The sequence below is a fragment of the Eschrichtius robustus genome, chromosome 1, assembly GCF_028021215.1.
Source record: "Eschrichtius robustus isolate mEscRob2 chromosome 1, mEscRob2.pri, whole genome shotgun sequence".
NCBI classification, from domain to species: Eukaryota; Metazoa; Chordata; class Mammalia; order Artiodactyla; family Eschrichtiidae; genus Eschrichtius; species Eschrichtius robustus.
In genome coordinates this window covers 302313-322851 of record NC_090824.1, presented here as the reverse complement: position 1 = coordinate 322851, position 20539 = coordinate 302313, and the positions used below count along the sequence as shown (strand labels likewise).

The 20539-nt window shown below is 48.0% G+C and overlaps 1 gene segment (V, D, J or C); it reads right to left on the bottom strand.

Annotated features, from left to right (window-relative positions):
* Window positions 1-20539, bottom strand: part of LOC137762011 (Ig mu chain C region secreted form-like) — a 109012-nt gene that overhangs the window by 4223 nt on the left and 84250 nt on the right. The window contains 1 exon segment of the C gene segment in view: window positions 2353-2408. Coding sequence covers window positions 2353-2408 — 56 coding nt within the window.

Sequence of the window (20539 nt, the reverse complement as noted above, 5' to 3'; positions counted from 1 at the left end):
CATTCCCTAAAGCATCTTGCAAGAGCCGCGGCACATTTGCCATCATCAGAAGGAAGGTCCCAGTCTCTCTGGAATGGGCAGCGTTGCTTCTCCGGGGAGAGGAGAGCCTTGGGGACGCTGCCCTCGGCGCCTTGGCCTTCCTGGGCACATGCCCTTGGCCCAAATTCCTCCTCACCCCCGGCTCTCAAATGAGTCCGGCTTGACTAGATTCCCTCCAGGAAAGTCCTCATTAACAATGACGGGAAACGCATTTAATCTGAATTGCCGCTCACAGTTGTGCTTCATCCCAAAGCTCTGCAGAAAGCAGAGGCTGCTTTCCAGGGCACAGCAACGATCTAAAACCCAGAGCCGCGTTTCCCACTTAAGTGAGGACACGGTAAGGAGTGCCCTGTGTGTGTGAAGCACCCGGACCCACACAGGCGATAGTCAAAGACTGATTCCCCTTCAAGTGAAAACAAAAACATTTCATACAGATTTCCCGGAGCAGCAAATCTGGCAGCGCTGGCTGCCTTCCTCTTACCTTCTCAGGCTCCTGGTCACCGGCAAGTCCCGTGGGGTCTTTGGCCTGGCAGAATTCCTCCAAATCCCTTAAAAACGGCTGATTCACCACTAGCCCACTGGCCGGTGGCAGAAGCCAGGACTGCCATCCCCTGCTCCGGGCGGTCCCAGGAGACCCCCAGCCACGGCGGGCCTGGGGGCACCCGCTCTCGGACCCTCCACGGGAGCTCCTTCCACTAAGACGCTGGCTGGGCTGATGACCCAGAGCAGAGACGGCCCTTCCAAAGTGTCCTGAGTCCTTCCGGACTCACACCCGACTGCGTCTCCTCTCAATCCGCCAACCAACATGTTTAACTGAAATAATTCATGACGAATGCACACATTTCACCTAAAATCTGTCCTGAGCTGGATACCTGAAAAGCGGTCTTGAAAAATATTGAAAGGAAGGCAACCGTATCAGAATACCAGAGTGTTTCTTAGTCACGAAGAGAAAATCGACCGGCTAAAGATTGTGGGCACACTCGTAGTGGAAACAGTGCTTCGGGGCATCGGAGGATGGTTTGGGATTAATTACCTTGAAGGAATACCCCATTAGAACATTATACGAATGCATTGATAAAATGCACCGAAGACTATTCACTTTCTTAAACCTTTACTTTGAAAATGAGTATAAACGAGCAGTTGATAAGCTAAAACTGAAATAAGTTCAAATAGTTAAAAGGGGAACCTTCTAGTTTCTGTCAACATCTTTGCCTTATTTTAGAAATGCAAATTATCCAGGTGGTGTTGTGTTCAGTGGAACTCTTTCAGCTTTGTGGGGCTGAGCAATACCATCACCAAACCACACCTTGGTGACCGTAAGCTATAAATTCACCAACTGTGTTTTCTTGCTTCCTAAAATAGACTCTCGACTGATCTGCTTCCTGCCACCTGCTGCAGGTGGCCAGCCCCGCACGCGGCCATCTTGACTAACTCAGCACCACCAATTAATTAAAAAAATAAGCCGAATTTATTATTGCCAAAACTCAGCCCTGAATCAGGGCAGGGGGCCGACAGTACCGAGTTACTACTTCTCGGCCAAACTTGCACCCCTATCAACTCCCCAAAGACAGGATTCACAGTTGTTAATTGAATGATAAAATTTAAAATACATTAAAAGTCTCTCACGTTCTAAAGTCACAATTTTCCTGACCACCAGGAGCCACTTGAAGGATGTCCTGTCTTTTAGTATTTCATAAGCGTGCCTCTTATGATGAACATGTATCTTTCTCTTAACAAGTGTCCTCACGAAACCCGGTACCTGTAACTTCCCCAGGCTCTTCCTTTCGGGGGGCTGGGGCACCCCACTCTCACCAAGATCGGGACACTACACGTCCATCCTCACCCAGACAATTCTAATCCTAACCAATAAAGAATTTGAAGTACAATCTAACGCAGAGCACACCTCATATCTGAGGAGGATATTTCACTATGCCTTCCACGTGTGGCGTTCCTGGAGTTCTAGAAACACAATCAACAAGGCACACTCCTCAACTGACTCTATGATTGTAGCAGCCAAATTATCTCTTGCCACGGACCAAACTGTCCTGCTGCCGAGGGGGTCCTGGGACTCCCCCACAGGTGGCCCTTCCTGCCTGCAGCCGCCTCTTGAATGACGGCAGTATTCCAATTTTTGAAAGACATCAGAAAATCCAGAGGCTCTGAAATCCCTAGGGCACCTGGTCCTGGTCCCCTCCTGGCCAGTCTGCCCAGTCCCCCGGCGGACACAGACATGTCCTGAGGACCAGACGGCGAAGCTCAGAAAATCCCAGAGACAGGAGCAGAAAATAAAGGCCCTGGAGGGGCCATTCTTACCTGCGGAGACGGTGACAGAGATCCCTTGGCCCCAGATGTCCATACTATAGTAATCACTGTGGTGGGATCTCCAGCCTCACCTCACAAAAACCTCGGGGGCCTGGCACGGCCCCATGGCGCCTGGGGACCTGTCCTGTCTACAGGCGCCGCATGGAAGCCGACTGTCCGAGTCACTTATCCGGAGGGCCCCGGAACCCTCTGCTGGCCCTGCTCCCTCCAGGCTGCCCCGGAGATCCAACATCTCAGCCTGGCGCCCAGAAGCCAGACCACTGCCCGCCTAGGCTGTCTGACCATGAATCAGGAATCCTTAACTCAAACTCAGAAGTCCAACCAACCTCAAACAGCCAGCCACCTGCCCCAGAAAGCTGACGGAAGCCCCTGGTGATGCTCGAATCAGACAGCCAGACCAGCCGAAGGAGCTGCCTTGTCTGTCCCCGCACCACGGCGTCCTTGGGGCAGGGAGGTCCATCTCTGGGCCCCTTTTATGGGGACCCTCTCCCTGGTTCCCTTTCCGGTCCTCCAAAGTGCCCCGCGCCTCTGACATTGAGACCCTGACACCGCAGGTCTCCCCAAGTGCGGTGAAAGTGTGGAGGGGGTGAGGACTCACCTGAGGAGACGGTGACCAGGACCCCCTGGCCCCAGTTCTCAAACCAGTAGTCACATTGTGACAACTATGCCAGGACCCCAAGCAAGAACTGGCGGCCGGCCAAGACCTCCGGACCACCTCACATAGCACCTACTGTGGCGGCAGGGCTGGGGACCTTGGGAACCCAGAGCCCGAGGGTGGCTGAGACCCCCAGGGAAAGCCCTGGCTGCAGAGCCCAGCCAGAGAGGGCGTCTGGACCCTCTGCTCCTTGCTGGGGTGAGCCTGGGCCCCCTCGGCCCTCTTTCCGAGCCCCCCAGGCTGCCCCAGGCCCTCTAGACCTGAGACCCAGACACCCTCGTTTCCCCCCAAATGCAGCAAAAAAGTCTCAGAGAAAGTGAGGCGGGAGGGCTGGCGAGGACTCACCTGAGGAGACGGTGACCAGGATGCCCTGGCCCCAGGGGCCAGTGTAGCCACAATGCCGTGGGCCCCGTTGGGGGGTGTACAAAAACCCAAGCCCCTGGCAGCCCCCTGGCCCCACCCGAAGCCCTACCCCCAGGTCCCTGCGGCCCTGGGCGTGGAGCCCACTCGGCCCGGACTGTGTTCCACCAGCAGAGGCCCCATTTCCGCAGGACGGGGAGGCAGATGGCCTCGGGAGCAGCCTCCCCTGGGGACCCCCGAGGGTCCCACATGGGCCAAGGACTCTCTGGAGATGTCCCCCCAGCCCAGGACAGAGGAGGCAGAGAGCCGTCTCACCCGAGGAGACGGTGACCAGGGTGCCCTGGCCCCAAGCGCTCAAGTGGTCCTAGTCGCCCTGACGCACTCAGGCCCCGGCCCCCGGCGAGGCTCTGCTCAGGGCTCCTCCCTCCCAGCCGCCCCTGTCCCGGGGCCTCTCGGCCCAGCTCTCAGCTGGCTCGCCTCCAGGGGCTCTGTCAGCTCCCAGGCCTGGTCCAGAATGGGGCCGGGACCCTGCCTGTGCTCCAGGCCTCTGGCCCTCAGGCAGTGGTGGCGCAGCCACAGACCCCGGGGACCTGGCCCGCGGCTCACGCGGAGCAGCCCTGGGGAACCCTCACCCGAGGAGACGGTGACCAGGGTGCCCTGGCCCCAGAGGCCAAAGTTAGCATATGGGCACAGTGAGCTGGCCCCGTGCTCGGGGTCACAGAGACCTGCACCCAGGGTCCCCAGGGAGCCCCCAGGAGCCGGAAGGTCTGCTCCCTGCTTGGAGAGACCGCCAAGCCCCTGACCCCGCAAGCGCCCTCCTGCCCGCACCCCGTGGTCTGGGGTTGGATGTCCTCCAGACGCCTGACTTGCTTTGTCCCCAGGAGGCCACGTTTCCCTGCGTCGCCTTCTGTGCTGTCTGCTGCTCAGAGGCTCAGGGCCGCTCACCCCTCCTCGATTCCCAGCTGGGCTCCCCTCAACCCAGTACCCCTTCCCCAGGCCTCGGGGACCCAGTCCCTTGCCTGGAATGCGTCCCATCTCGTGCCCACCTGGAAAGCCCCTTCACCTTCCCAGATGGTGCACGCGACACTCCTTCTTCGGGCTCCCTACCCACCCCCCTTGAGCACCCAGCTGTGAGCCCTCAGGGCGAGAACCCAGCTGCCCTGGGGCCTCTCTGCCCAGGGGTTTTGTAAAGTTGTCAATCACCACGGCCCCAGCTAGCACTGTGGTTCCTGGCTCAGCCAGAACCCCGAGGGCGGGCAGCGGGTGAGGTGGAGCCGGGGCAGGTCGGCCACAGAGCCCATGGGAGACCCCTGCCCACCAGTCCCCACGGTCATTCCTGGGCTGGTTACAGATGATTTGCCACTGCTAATAATCCTCCAAGTGTTGAAGCCTGCCTGCGCGGTTTCCTTTTTCTTTTAGAAGTGAGAGCATATTCAAGGCTGTCTCGCGTCCACCTGCGCTGGAGCTATGTTCTCAGGTGGAGAAAGCCCTGCAGTGGCAGTGGGCGGGGTCCTGGGCCGTTGCTGACCCGCAAGGCGGCTGGCTCCTGCCGGCGTGCCCTGCGGAGTCTGTCAGGGTCTCTCTGGCCACAGCTGTGGCGCTGGCAGCAGTCCCTTGTTAGCACTGTGAGGCCTTTTGCTGTCCTCTGTGGGAACGGGCCTCCAGGGGGGCTGGGGCTGTGCTGAGGCTGGACCACTGTGTGCCCACAGGGCCGGATCCCTGCCCTGTCCCCCGGCTGCTGGTCCTCGGGGAGGGTCTCAGCTCTTTTGATGACCCCGGCTGGAGGGCGGGTGCGAGGGGAGGGGCATGATGGTCTAAAGGAGTGGATTCCCCCTCCCAGAACTGCATGGACCCTGGGGGGTCCTGGGGGAGGGGAAGAGGAGGCCTGCACTCAGCAGCATCGAACCCGGGGCTGGGGTGCCAGGACCCACAGGTGTGCCAAGTGTGGGCCCTCACGGAGGGGAGATGTTCACAGGCACCCAGAGGCCAGGTGTAAGTGTGGCAGGCGTGCTCACCCATGGACCACTGCTGGGTGTGGACAGAAGGGCACAGGCATGGCTGGGGGCTGGGAGGGGGTGATGACGCCCTGGAGGCTTGCTGCGGGAGGGGTCAGTGGATAGCACGTGGGCAAGTCTGTGTGTGTGTGTGTGTGTGTGTGTGTGTGTGTGTGTGTGTGTGAGAGAGAGAGTCCAGCTGACCCCAAGACCCAGAGGCTGGGCCCTGTGCCTGGAGGAGAATGGCAGGTGGTTGGCTGTAGCCTGATTTAAAGGTGGCCTGTGTGCTCAGCAAAGAGGCTGAAGGATGGGGAGCCTTGTTGAGAGTCTCACCCTCTGCTCCAGGGCATCTGGTCTCTCTTTAAGGAAACGGGGGGTGGGGCTGTCCCAGGCCCTCCAGGAAACGTCTGCTCTGGCCTTCCAGCGCCTCTGGTTTTTTGCCTGGGGGAGGGGAGGTGCCCACCGTGCCCTGCCAGCCCCTCTCCTCCAGCCCCGTGTCTCAGGCCCCACCCAGCCCAGGCCCTGTCTCTTCAGCACAGCAGAGGATCAGCCAGGCTGCAATATCGTGTACCCTGTGGAGAATGCAGCTCTGCCCTTGGGGGCTGGCGTGTTCTCTTGGCCCCCAGGTGTGACAGGATCTGGCTTTAGCAGAGCTTTTTGAGCCCTTCAGAGAAAGTCAGCCCCGGCCCCCCTTCCTGGCAATGGTGTGCAGAACTTGGGTCAGGGCAGCGGTGGTGAGTCCAGAGCCTGCAGGCCACGTGGCTGGCTGTGCTCATGCCCAGGCTTGGCTCCTGCTACAGCATCCCATGGCCAAGTCCTGGGATGCCACTCCTGCCCCCACCCACTTCAAGCACGTGCCAGAGAAAGGACATGGGCGTTACAGGTGTGTGCCCCAGCGAGTGCCAGGTGAGGCGTATGCATCTCTGTAATGGGGTGGCCAGAACTGGGCCCACTGGCCATGCTGAGTCAGTCTCCCAGCTTCTGCCCACAGCTGTGTCCCACAGGGTGCCCCCACCCCACTCCGGAGCCGGTGGCTGGGAAGGCATCTCCCAGCTGGACTGTCCTGAGCAGGAGTTGGAGTCGAGCTGAGGACTGGACCCCTGGGGCCAGGGTGCCCTCGTCACACAGCTGCCTTATTAGAGTCAGGACACATCCATGCAATTGCTTCAGAAAATAGCCAGTGAGCTACAAGTGGCTCTCGGCCTTGATGTCCATGACGGGAGGCAGGTGGGAACAACATTCCCTGTGCTCCTTGAACTTCTGGATCACAGTGTCCAGGAGATGGAGAAGTCAGAGATGACATGTCCTTGGGTGATCGAAGGCCTTGCTTAAGGGCGGGGGCTGCGGCTGGGCCCAGGGCTCTCCATGGCCCTGCAGCCTTGGTGAGCTAATCCCACTCCAGGGTCCTGTTTTCCTAGAGCTGGCACTGTGGTAGACCAGATGGCCAGAATGCGGGTGTGCTTTGGCAAGTGAGGAGGACCTTCCTCACGTTTGTGCGGGGAGTGCTTTGTGTCTCAGATTCGGCTTCTGACGGCCTCCACCCTTGGGGAACTGGTCTCTGGACATTTTACTCCAGAAGGAAGGTCCTTATGGGCAAAAACACAAGAGGAAAAAGTGCTTGGTGCTTCTATCAGTTCAGAAGGCATACAAGGGCATGTGTTTGCTTCAGTCAATAAATCAAGAGTTGCAAGATGTTACCAAAGGGAAAAGAAACAGGGGGACTTCCCTGGCGGTCCAGTGGTTAAGACTTCACCTTCCAATGCAAAGAGGGTGTGGGTTCGATCTCTGGTTGGGGAGCTAAGATCCCACATGCCTCACGGCCAAAAAAACAAAACATAAAACAGAAGCAATATTGTAACAAATTCAATAAAGACTTTAAAAATTGTCTACATAAAAAAAATCTTAAAGAAAAAAAGGAAAAGAAACAGGAATTACCTCTTTTAATACCCAAGGACATGAGCAAAAAAGGGTAAAGAAAAAGGTAACAACTTACAAACAAAATTTTAATAAGTGTGTGTAGGGGGGCACCAACACATGCTATAAATTTCAAAAGGCAATAGTCAAAAAATGAACAAAAGATTCTAGTGCCTGCTGGCCTCTTCCCCCCTCCATCCCTACAACCCAGAAGAGGCAGCGGGGGTTAAAGTTTTGAGAAGTCTCCTAAGTTCCCCCACAGTCCTGGGGGGAGAACACTGACTGGGAGTGTCACCACACTCTACGGGAAGGACACCTCCAGCTACAGGGGACAGCAGGCAGGCCTGATCTTCAACAGGACAACCAAGGCTGGCTGGCCTCCCCGCGGAACGAGATGGGGTGGGAACTTGATCAGTGCTCAGGATACGGGGGTGGCGGGCTGTGTCTCTGAGGATGTCTTGGCCATTCCCTCATGACTGCAGAGCTGCTGCCATGGTTAGAAGCATGAAGGGCTCCCGCAGCACCTGCGGCAGGAAGGAAGGGCAGGAGCAAATGCACTCTCATTGCAGCCTGGCTTTTTATGCAAGAAGGGAAGCCCTGGCTGCTCCCACACCTCCATTGTCAAGAACGATGCTGCGTCCACAGCCTCCCCTGACTGTGCCGTCCCTGCACCCGGGAACACCCTCGTCTGGGAGATCTGGGAAGGCTGAGCTGCTCTACGAGCACCTCATTTTAGCCTCTTCTTTCTGCCTGGCACAGGCTGGTTGCCCCTGGGAGCTGCCACAGGAAAGGGGGGGAGCAACGTCAGTGGGTTTTCAGTGATGGGCACAGGGGCTCTTGGGGTTCAGATCCTGATGGCAGCATGCCTTTGACAGAGGGACATGCCTGTCCCTTCAGTACAGTGACCTGGACATTCAACAGAGTCTCAGGGATCATGACACCCCCTTCACCCCTCCTTTGCCCTAAGGTTACAGTACATCAGGCCAAGGTCAGTGCTTGGCCAACAGTCCCCAGAGGGGGCATCTACAGCCTTAGGTGGGGCCAAGGGGGTCAGGCACTCACCCTCACCATATAGGACAGGGAGGGGTGCCCGACAAATGGCCCCGTCATTGCTGTGTGCATTTGCTTGCATGCATTTGTTTGCATTGCCAAGCCTTATGCATGTTTGAGGCAGTTTGCCAGCTTTTCTCCTGAGGGCTGTCTTGACTTGGAGTTTGAGGCTCTTTCCTGCCATGAACTCCTTCCACATTGTTCCCACAGACTCCTGCCATCGTAAATTTCCAGCTGAAGGTGAAGGGAAGGGAGAAGAGCAAATCGCCCTTGGAATTCTTGGAAGGCTCCCAATGACCGTTGGTTCTGGCACCCACACTGTGCTGGAGAAAGTGGCTTTTCTGTGGATGAGGTCTCGGGATGAACAGAACCAGGAAACATGGCTCCCTCAGATTCCAGAACAGGAAGACCCCCCTCTGAAGACTTGATGATGTGCTTGCCTTCATATCCAAATGTGCCGTCCCCTCCATCACTGACCTACTGCAGTTAGCCCACATATGGTGAGTTGCTTTTCTGCTGGTGGTGCTGCATCTGCTCTGAGCCACACCAGCTCCCTGCAGCCCCTGCAGTGTGTGGACCTGAGCCACTCCTCTTGCAGCAGGAAGGATCAGGACTTCTGTGTCTGCAGAGTCGCAGACACAGGGTCAACATTTACTACAGCCTTCCCCTGGAAAACTCACATAAATGCCCTGAGCCTTGAGTTCCCTCATCTATAAAAAGATGGATAACAAAGAGGGAATCAAGATGGCGGAGTAGAAGAATGTGGAGCTCACCTCCTCCTACAGATACATCAAAACCACCTACATATGGAACAATTCTCACAGAGCACTCTACTGAGCACTGGAAGAGACCTCAGACACCTGAAAGGACAAGAAAGATCTCCACATAACCGGGTAGAACAAAAGAAGAGAAAAAAAGAGGAAGCGGGCTGTGACCTGCACCCCTGGGAAGGAGCTGTAAAAGAGGAAAGGTTCCCACACCCTGGGAAGCCCCCTCACCAGTGAGATCAGCCGGCCTGCGGCGGAGGGGGGGTTTCAGAGGTTTGGAGGAGAGCGCAGCAACTGGTCTGTGGCAGGCAGAACAGAGAGAGACCTGTACAGACAGTCCTTGCCATTGCTCTGAGTTCCCCAGTCTGAGACGTGCTTCTGCTGGTATAGGCAGGGGCTGGATGCTGAAGGTCAGGCTTTGGAGGTCAGACCTGGGGAGAGGACTGGTGTTGGCTGCGTGGAGACAGCCTGAGGGGGCTGGAGTGTGGTGCGGCCACAACCAGGGTGTGTGAGGAAGAAGACTGGGTCTGCCATAGAAGCTAAGTACCATTGTTAAGTGGCACATGAAGGGAAGAGTGGGGTGGGATATGCCATAGCAGCCTCTTTCTCCATGCACTAGACAGGACACCACCTCAGTGGGCTCCAGGAGTGTGTGCCAACGGGTTACCCCCTCACAGAGGTGAGCCCCAGGGGCTGTGTGACATAGGAAGCAGGGCTGAAACCTCTTCCCGTGGCTGTGTGAGCTGTGACTTTACCACCACCACCAGTTTTGTAAACTCGGTGCCTGTAGGACACCCAGGCAGACAACAGGTGCTCCCATGGCTGTGGTGGGTCTGGCCTTAGCAGCTGTGGGCTTTGTGGGCACATGCACATGGGGGCTGGGCCGGGTCTGGGTCTGAGCTGCCTCCATAGCACTCAAAGTGTGTCCAAGTGCATGACCACTGTGGTCCTGGGACCTGACTTCAGTGGATCTGTGCTGGTGACCTTATGAAAACAATGCCTGAGCGACCCCAGGACTGATTGCTGGCATCCCCACAGTTGAGGTGGGTCCAAGGGCAGTGCCAACAACAGTGTACTTTGTGAGCCAGCACAACAGGTGACAGGTGACACCACAAAACACACTACTGGTGGACAGCTCCAGTGGAGAAATACTCAGCGGCTCCTCTCGCAGTGGGCGCACTCCAATACCTCCTACCTTAGACTGCAGCTCAGAAACAGATCTGGGGGCTTCTACTCCAACAACTAGGGAGCAGGCCCTTCCCCCAACAGGGCTGGGACAACCACAGAGCAAAAAAAGGAGGCCCTGCTCAACATCCAGTGTGGGCTCTGGTCACCACAACACCAGTCACACTTCCTATCAAGGAGATAACAGCCAACACTCACTGAGGAAAGAGGTGGCAGGTGTCCACACTAAAAACAGCCCATGTACCAAAAAATATTAAACCCACACAAGCTACACAGAGACGCCCCCATATATATAGCCCTCCGAGACTACAGTAGATAATTGTTTCTCCTAAACTCACAGAGTAAGAGAAATATAAGCCAAATGAAGAAGCAGAAGAACCACTCTCAGTTAAAAGACCAAGAGAATTCCCCTGGAGGAACAAAAAATGAAACAGACCTCTTCAATCTAACAGACACCAAGTTCAAAAAGTCAGCAATGAAAATACTGAAGGAATTAAGAAAGGCTATCAGCAGAAATGCAGATTACTGTAAAAAAGAACTAGAAACTATAAGAAGGAGCCAAGAAAAATTAGAAAATTCATTTGCTGAGATGAAAGCTGAGCTCAAGGCAAGGAAGAGCAGAATGAATAATGCAGAAGAAAGAATAAGTGACCTGGAGGACAGAATCGTGGAAATTACCCAATCAAATCAGCAGACAGAAAGCCAAATGAAAAAATGAAAGCAATATAAGAGACATATGGGATAATATAAGCAGGCCAATCTCCACGTAATAGGGATTACAGAAGGAGAAGAAAGAGAAAAGGGGATTGAAGTTGTATTTGAAGAAATTATGGTTGAAAACTTCCCAAACCTAAAGAAGGAAACAGACATCCAGATACAGGAAGCACAGAGGGTTCCAAACAAGATGAAAACAAACAGACCTACACCAAGATATATTATAATTAAAATGACAAAAGTTAAAGATACAGAGAAGATTCTAAGGCAGTAAGAGAAGAACAAAGGGTTAATTATGAGGGAACCCCTATGAGGCTATCAGCTGATTTCTCTACAGAAACACTGCAGGCTAGAGGGGAGTGGCAAGTTATATTCAAAGTTCTGAAAGGGAAAAACCTGCAATCTAAGATACTCTGCCCAGCAAGATTATTTAGAATAGAAAGAGAGGTAAAGAATTTCTCAGACAAGGAAAAACTAAAAGAATACAGCAATACTAATCCTATCCTAAAAGAAATATTGAAAGACCCTCTCTAAATAGAAAAGAAGTAAGAAGCTATAGGAAAGAGAAAAATCACAATTGGAAAACAAATTACTTAAGCAAGTATACAGGTTAAAAAATCAAAAAATTTTTGTGAAAGCAATGATAAACACAATGAACAGCAAAATGATAAGTATGAAGATGTAAAAGAGGACATCAAAATCATAAAATATGGGGGAGGAGAGTAAGAAAATGCAGATTTTTTTTAAAGAATGTGTTTGTGCCTACATAACTATCAGTCTAAAGAAAGTGGATATAAGAAAGGGTTAACATACTTGAAAAACAGGGCAACCACAAGTCAAAACCATACAGTAGATTCACAAAAACCAAAAAGAAGAGAACACAAGCATAATATAAAGGGAAATCATTAAACCACAAAAAGGAAGACAAAAAGAAAAAAAAAAGGAACCAAGAAGAAATACAGAATCAACTGGAAAATAAAGTTTAAAATGGCCATAAATACATATCTCTCAAAAATTACCTTAAATGTCAATGGATTAACTGCTCCAATCAAAAGACATAGAGTGGCAGATTGGATTACGAAACCAAAAGCCAACAATATGCTGTCTACCAGAGACCCACTTTAGGGCAAAGGACACACATAGATTGAAAGAGAAGGATAGAAAAAGATATTTCATACAAAAGGAAATGACAAGAAAGTGGGGATTGCAATACTCATATCAGACAAAATAGACTTTAAAACATAGGCCATAAAGAAAGATAAAGAAGGACACTATATAATGATAAAAGGATCAATAGAAGAGGATATTACACTCATCAACATATATGCACCTAATATAAGAGCACCTAAATACATAAAACAAATGCTAACAGACATAAAGGGAGAAATCAATGGGAACAGAATAATAGTAGGAGACTTTAACACGCTACTCACATCAATGGACAGATCTTCTAGACAGAGAATCAATAAAGCAACAGAGATCCAAAATGATACAATAAAACTGTTAGACTTAATTAATATTATCAGGGCATTACATCCAAAAAACCCAGAATACACATTCTTTTCAAGCACACATGGAACATTCTTTAGGATTGATCATATACTAGGGCACAAAACAAGCCTCAACAAATTTAAGAGTATAGAAATTATTTCATGTATCTTCTCTGACCACAGCAGCATGAAACTAGAAATCAACAACAGGAAAAGAAATGAGAAAAACATGATTATGTGGAAACAAAACAACAAGTTACTAAAATCCACTGGGTCAACAATGAAATCAAAGAGGAAATTGAAAGATACCTTGAGACAAATGCAATGAAAGCAGAGCCATACAAAATCTATGGGATGCAGCAAAAGCAATTCTTAAAGGGAAGTTTAGAGCGATACAGACCTTCCTCAAAAAACAAGTAAAATCTCAAATAAACAACCTAACTTACCACCTAAAAGAATTAGAAAAAGAAGAACAAACAAACCTAAAGTCAGTAGAAGGAAGGAAATAATAAATATCAGAGAGGAAATAAGTAAAATAGGAGTTAAAAAATATAAAAAATTCAATAAAACCGAAAGCTGGTTCTTCAAAAGGGGAAACAAAATTAACAAGCCTCTGGCCAGGCTCAGCAGGAAGAGAACACAAATAAACAAAATAAGAAATGAAAGAGGGAGGGGACCTTCAAGATGGCAGAGGTCTAAGACGTGGAGATCACCTTCCTCCCCACAAATACATCAGAAATACATCTACATGTGGACCAACTCCTACAGAACACCGGCCGAAGACCTCAGGCATCCCAAAAGGCAAGAAACTTCCCACGTACAAGGGTAAGACAAAAGAAAAAAGAAAAAACAGAGACAAAAAAATAAGGATGGGACCTGCACCTCTGGGAGGGAGCTGTGAAGGAGGAAAATTTCCACACACTAGGAAGGCCCTTCACTGGTGGAGACGAGGGGTGGCGGGGTGGCAGCTTCGGAGCCACGGAGGAGAGCGCAGCAACAGGGGTGTGGAGGGCAAAGCGGAGAGATTCCCTCACAGAGGATCCATGCCAACCAGCACTCACCAGCCCGAGAGGCTTGTCTGCTCACCCACTAGGGGCAGGTGGGGGCTGAGAGCTGAGGCTTGGGCTTCGGAGGTCAGATCCCAGGGAGAGGACTGGGGTGGGCTGTGTGAACACAGCCTGAAGGGGGCTAGTGCACCACAGCTAGCTGGAAGGGAGTCCGGGAAAGAGTCTGGAACTGCCTAAGAGGCAAGAGACAATTGTTTTAAGGTGCACGAGGAGAGGGGATTCAGAGAACCGCCTAAACGAGCTCCAGAGATGGGCACGAGCCACGGCTATCAGTGCGGACCCCAGAGATGGGCATGAAATGCTAAGGCTGCTGCTGCAGCCACCAGGAAGCCTGTGTGTAAGCACAGGTTACTATCCACACCTCCCCTCCTGGAAGCCTGTGCAGCCCACCACTGTCAGGGTCCCGTGATCCAGGGACAACTTCCCCGGGAGAACACACGGTGTGCATCAGGCTGGTGTAATGTCATGCCGACCTCTGCCGCTGCAGGCTCGTCCTGCATTCCGTACCCTTCCCTCCCCCCGGCCTGAGTGAGCCAGAGCCCCCTAATCAGCTTCTCTTTTAACCCCACCCTGAGGGGGGGACAGACACCCTCAGGCAACCTACATGCAGAGGTGGGGCCAAAACCAAAGCTGAACCCCAGGAGCTGTGCTAACAAAGAAGAGAAAGGGAAATCTCTCCCAGCAGCCTCAGGAGCAGCGGATTAAATCTCCACAATCAACTTGATGCACCCTGCATCTGTGGAATACCTGAATAGACAACGAATCATCCCAAAATTGAGATGTGGACTTTGGGAGCAACCGTAGACTTGGGGTTTGCTGTATGCGACTGACCTGTTTCTGATTTATATGTTTATCTTAGTTTAGTTTTAGCGTTTGTTATCATTGGTGGATTTGTTTGTTGGTTTGCTTGCTCTCTTCTTTTTTAAAAAATTTCTTTTATTACTTTAAAAATTTTTTTTATTTTAATAATTATTTTGATTTTTAATAACTTTATTTTATTTATTTATTTATTTATTTATTTATTTATTTATTTATTTATTTATTTATTTATTTATTTATTTTTCTCCCTTTTCTTCTGAGCCATGTGGCTGACAGGGTCTTGGTTCTCCAGCCAGGTGTCAGGCCTGAACCCCTGAGGTGGGAGAGCCGAGTTCAAGACACTGGACCACCAGACCTCCCAGCCCCACATAATATCAATTGGCGAGAGCTCTCCCAGAGATCTCCATCTCAATGCTAAGACCCAGCTCCACTGAACGACCAGCAATCTCCACTGCAGGACACCCCATGCCAAATAACTAGCAAGACATGAACACAACCCCACCCCTTAGCAGAGAGAATGCCTAAAATCATACTAAGTTCACAGATACTCCAAACACACCACCGGACATGGTCCTGCCCACCAGAAAGGCAAGATCCAGCCTCATCCACCAGAACACAGGCAACAGTCCCCTCCACCAAAAAGCCTACACAACCCACTGAACCAAACTTAGCCACTGTGGAGAGACACCAAAAACAACGGAAACTACAAACCTGCAGCCTGTGAAAAGGAGACCCCCAAACACAGTAAGTTAAGCAAAATGAGAAGACAGAGAAATATGCAGCAGATGAAGGAGCAAGGCAAAAACCCACTAGGCCAAACAAGTGAAGAGGAAATAGGCAGTCTACCTGAAAAAGACTTCAGAGTAATGATAGTAAGGATGATCCAAAATCTGGAAATAGAATGGAGAAAATACACGAAAGGTTTTACAAGGAGGTAGGAGAACTAAAGAGCAAACAAACAATGATGAACAACATAATAAATGAAATTAAAAATTCTCTAGAAAGAATCAATAGCAGAATAACTGAGATAGAAGAATGGATAAGTGACCTGGAAGATAAAATAGTGGAAATAACTACCGCAGAGCAGAATAAAGAAAAAAGAATGAAAAGAATTGAGGACAGTCTCAGAGACCTCTGGGACAACATTAAACGCACCAACATTCTAATTATAGGGGTCCCAGCAGAAGAAGAGAAAAAGAAAGTGACTGAGAAAATATTTGAAGAGATTATATTTGAAAACTTCCCTAATATGGGAAAGGAAATAGTCAGTCAAGTCCAGGAAGCGTAGAGAGTCCCATACAGGATAAATCCAAGGAGAAACATGCCAAGACACATATTAATCAAACTATCAAAAATTAAATACAAAGAAAAAATATTAAAAGCAGCAAGGGAAAAGCAACAAATAACATACAAGGGAATCCCCCATAAGGTTAACAGCGGATCTTTCAGCAGAAACTCTGCAAGACAAAAGGGAGTGGCAGGACATATTTAAAGTGATGAAAGGGAAAAACCTACAACCAAGATTACTCTATCCAGCAAGGTCTCATTCAGATTCAACGGAGAAATTAAACCTTTACAGACAAGCAAAAGCTAAGAGAATTCAGCACCATGAAACCAGCTTTACAACAAACAGTAAAGGAACTTCTCTAGGCAGGAAACACAAGAGAAGGAAAAGACCTACATTAACAAACCCAAAATAATTGAGAAAATGGGAATAGGAACATACCTATCGATAATTACCTTAAATGTAAATGGATTAAATGCTCCAACCAAAAGGCATAAACTGGCTGAATGGATACAAAAACAAGACCCATATATATGCTGTCTACAAGAGACCGACTTCAGACCTAGGGACACATACAGACTGAAAGTGAGGGGATGGAAAAAGATATTCCATGCAAATGGAAATCAAAAGAGAGCTGGAATAGCAATTCTCATATCAGACAAAATAGACTTTAAAACAAAGACTATTACAAGAGACAAAGATCATTATTACATAATGATCAAGGGATCAATCCAAGGAGATATAACACTTGTAAATATTTATGCACCCAACATAGGAGCCGCTCAATACATAAGGCAAATGCTAACAGTCACAAAAGGGAAAATCAATAGTAACAAAGTAATAGTAGGGGACTTTAACACCCCACTTTCACCAATGGACAGATCAACCAAATGAAAATAATAAGGAAACACAAGCTTTAAATGATACATTAAGCAAGATGGACTTAACTGATATTTATAGGACATTCCATCCAGAAACAACAGAATACACTTTTGTCTCAAGTGCTCATGGAACATTCTCCAGGATAGATCATATCTTGGGTCACAAATCAAGCCTTGGTAAATTTAAGAAAACTGAAATTGTATCAAGTATCTTTTCCAACCACAACGCTATGAGACTAGATATCAATTACAGGAAAAAATCTGTAAGAAATACAAACACATGGAGGCTAAACAATACGCTACTAAATAACGAAGAGATCACTGAGGAAATCAAAGAGGAAATCAAAAAATACCTAGAAACTAATGACAAAGAAAACACTATGGCCCAAAACCTATGGGATGCAGCAAAAGCAGTTCTAAGAAGGAAGTTTATAGCAATACAATCCTACCTCAAGAAACAAGAAAAATCTCAAATAAACAACCTAAATTTACATCTAAAGCAATTAGAGAAAGAAGAACAAAACCCCCAAAGTTAGCAGAAGGAAAGAGATCATAAAGATCAGATCAGAAATAAATGAAAAAGAAATGAAGGAAACGATAGCAAAGATCAATAAAACTAAAAGCTGGTTCTTTGAGAAGATAAACAAAAGTGGTAAAACATTAGCCAGACTCATCAAGAAAAAAAGGGAGAAGACAGAATTAGAAATGAAAAAGGAGTAACAACTGACACTGCAGAAATACAAAGAATCATGAGAGATTACTACAAGCAACTATATGCCAATAAAATGGACAACCTGGAAGAAATGGACAAATTCTTAGAAATGCACAACCTTCCGAGACTGAACCAGGAAGAAGTAGAAAATATAAACAGACCAATCATAAGCACTGAAATTAAAACTGTCATTAAAAATCTTCCAACAAACAAAAGTCCAGGACCAGATGGCTTCACAGGCGAATTCTATCAAACATTTAGAGAAGAGCTAACACCTATCCTTCTTTTTTTTTTTTTTTAAACATCTTTATTGAAGTATAATTGCCTTACAATGGTGTGTTAGCTTCTGCTTTATAACAAAGTGAATCAGTTATACATATACAATATGTTCCCATTTCTCTTCCCTCTTGCATCTCCCTCCCCCCCACCCTCCCCATCCCACCCCTCTAGGTGGTCACAAAGCACCGAGCTGATCTCCCTGTGCTATGCGGCTGCTTCCCACTAGTTATCTATTTTACATTTGGTAGTGTATATATGTCCATGACACTCTCTTACCCTGTCACATCTCACCCCACCCCCTCCCCATATCCTCAAGTCCATTCTCTAGTAGGTCTGTGTCTTTATTCCCGTCTTGCCACTAGGTTCTTCATGGCCTTTTTTTTTTTTTTTCCCCTTAGATTCCGTATATATGTGTTAGCATACTGTATTTGTTTTTCTCTTTCTGACTTACTTCACTCTGTATGACAGACTCTAACTCCATCCACCTCATTACAAATACCTCCATTTCATTTCTTTTTATGGCTGAGTAATATTCCATTGTATATATGTGCCACATCTTCTTTATCCATTCATCTGTCGATGGACATTTAGGTTGCTTCCATGTCCTGGCTATTGTAAATAGAGCTGCAATGAACATTTTGGTACATGACTCTTTTTGACCTATGGTTTTCTCAGGGTATATGCCCAGTATTGGGATTGCTGGGTCGTATGGTAGTTCTATTTGTAGTTTTTTAAGGAACCTCCATACTGTTCTCCATAGTGGCTGTATCAATTTACATTCCCACCAACAGTGCAAGAGTGTTCCCTTTCCTCCACACCCTCTCCAGCATTTATTGTTTCTAGATTTTTTGATGATGGCCATTCTGACCGGTGTGAGATGATATCTCATTGTAGTTTTGATTTGCATTTCTCTAATGATTAATGATGTTGAGCATTCTTTCATGTGTCTGTAGGCCATCTGTATATCTTCTTTGGAGAAATGTCTATTTAGGTCTTCTGCCCATTTTTGGATTGGGTTGTTGGTTTTTTTGTTATTGAGCTGCATGAGCTGCTTGTAAATCTTGGAGATTAATCCTTTGTCAGTTGCTTCATTTGCAAATATTTTCTCCCATTCTGATGGTTGTCTTTTGGTCTTGTTTATGGTTTCCTTTGCTGTGCAAAAGCTTTTAAGTTTCATTAGGTCCCATTTGTTTATTTGTGTTCTTATTTCCATTTCTCTGGGAGCTGGGTCAAAAAGAATCTTGCTGTGATGTATGTCATAGAGTGTTCTGCCTATGTTTTCCTCTAAGAGTTTGATAGTGTCTGCCCTTACACTTAGGTCTTTAATCCATTTTGAGTTTATTTTTGTGCATGGTGTCAGGGAGTGTTCTAATTTCATACTTTTACATGTACCTGTCCAATTTTCCCAGCACCACTTGTTGAAGAGGCTGTCTTTTCTCCACTGTATATGCTTGCCTCCTTTATCAAAGATAAGGTGACCATATGTGTGTGGGTTTATCTCTGGGCTTTCTATCCTGTTCCATTGATCTATATTTCTGTTTTTGTGCCAGTACCAAACTGTCTTGATTACTGAAGCTTTGTAATATAGTCTGAAGTCAGGGAGCCTGATTCCCCCAGCTCCATTTTTCGTTCTCAAGATTGCTTTGGCTATTCGGGGTCTTTTGTGTTTCCATACAAATTGTGAAATTTTTTGTTCTAGTTCTGTGAAAAATGCCAGTGGTAGTTTGATAGGGATTGCATTGAATCTGTAGATTGCTTTGGGTAGTAGAGTCATTTTCACAATGTTGATTCTTCCAATCCAGGAACATGGTATATCTCTCCATCTATTTGTATCATCTTTAATTTCTTTCATCAGTGTCTTATAATTTTCTGCATACAGGTCTTTTGTCTCCTTAGGCAGGTTTATTCCTAGATATTTTATTCTTTTTGTTGCAATGGTAAATGGGAGTGTTTTCTTAATTTCACTTTCAGATTTTTCGTCATTAGTGTATAGAAATGCAAGAGATTTCTGTGCATTTATTTTGTATCCTGCTACTTTACCAAATTCATTGATTAGCTCTAGGAGTTTTCTGGTAGCATCTTTAGGATTCTCTATGTATAGTATCATGTCATCTGCAAATAGTGACAGCTTTACTTCTTCTTTTCCGATTTGGATTCCTTTTATTTCTTTGTCTTCTCTGATTGCTGTGGCTAACACTTCCAAAACTATGTTGAATAATAGTGGTGAGAGTGGGCAACCTTGTCTTGTTCCTGATCTTAGTGGAAATGGTTTCAGTTTTTCACCATTGAGGACAATGTTGGCTGTGGGTTTGTCATATATGGCCTTTATTATGTTGAGGAAAGTTCCCTCTATGCCTACTTTCTGCAGGGCTTTTATCATAAATGGGTGTTGAATTTTGTCGAAAGCTTTCTCTGCATCTGTTGAGATGATCATATGGTTTTTCTCCTTCAATTTGTTAATATGGTGTATCACATTGATTGATTTGCGTATATTGAAGAATCCTTGCATTCCTGGGATAAACCCCACTTGATCATGGTGTATGATCCTTTTAATGTGATGTTGGATTCTGTTTGCTAGTATTTTGTTGAGGATTTTTGTATCTATGTTCATCAGTGATATTGGCCTGTAGTTTTCTTTCTTTGTGACATCTTTGTCTGGTTTTGGTATCAGGGTGATGGTGGCCTCGTAGAATGAGTTTGGGAGTGTTCCTCCCTCTGCAATATTTTGGAAGAGTTTGAGAAGGATAGGTGTTAGCTCGTCTCTAAATGTTTGATAGAATTCACCTGTGAAGCCATCTGGTCCTGGGCTTTTGTTTGTTGGAAGGTTTTTAATCACAGTTTCAATTTCAGTGCTTGTGATTGGTCTGTTCATATTTTCTGTTTCTTCCTGGTTCAGTCTCGGCAGTTTGTGCATTTCTAAGAATTTGTCCATTTCTTCCAGGTTGTCCATTTTATTGGCATAGAGTTGCTTGTAGTAATCTCTCATGATCTTTTGTATTTCTGCAG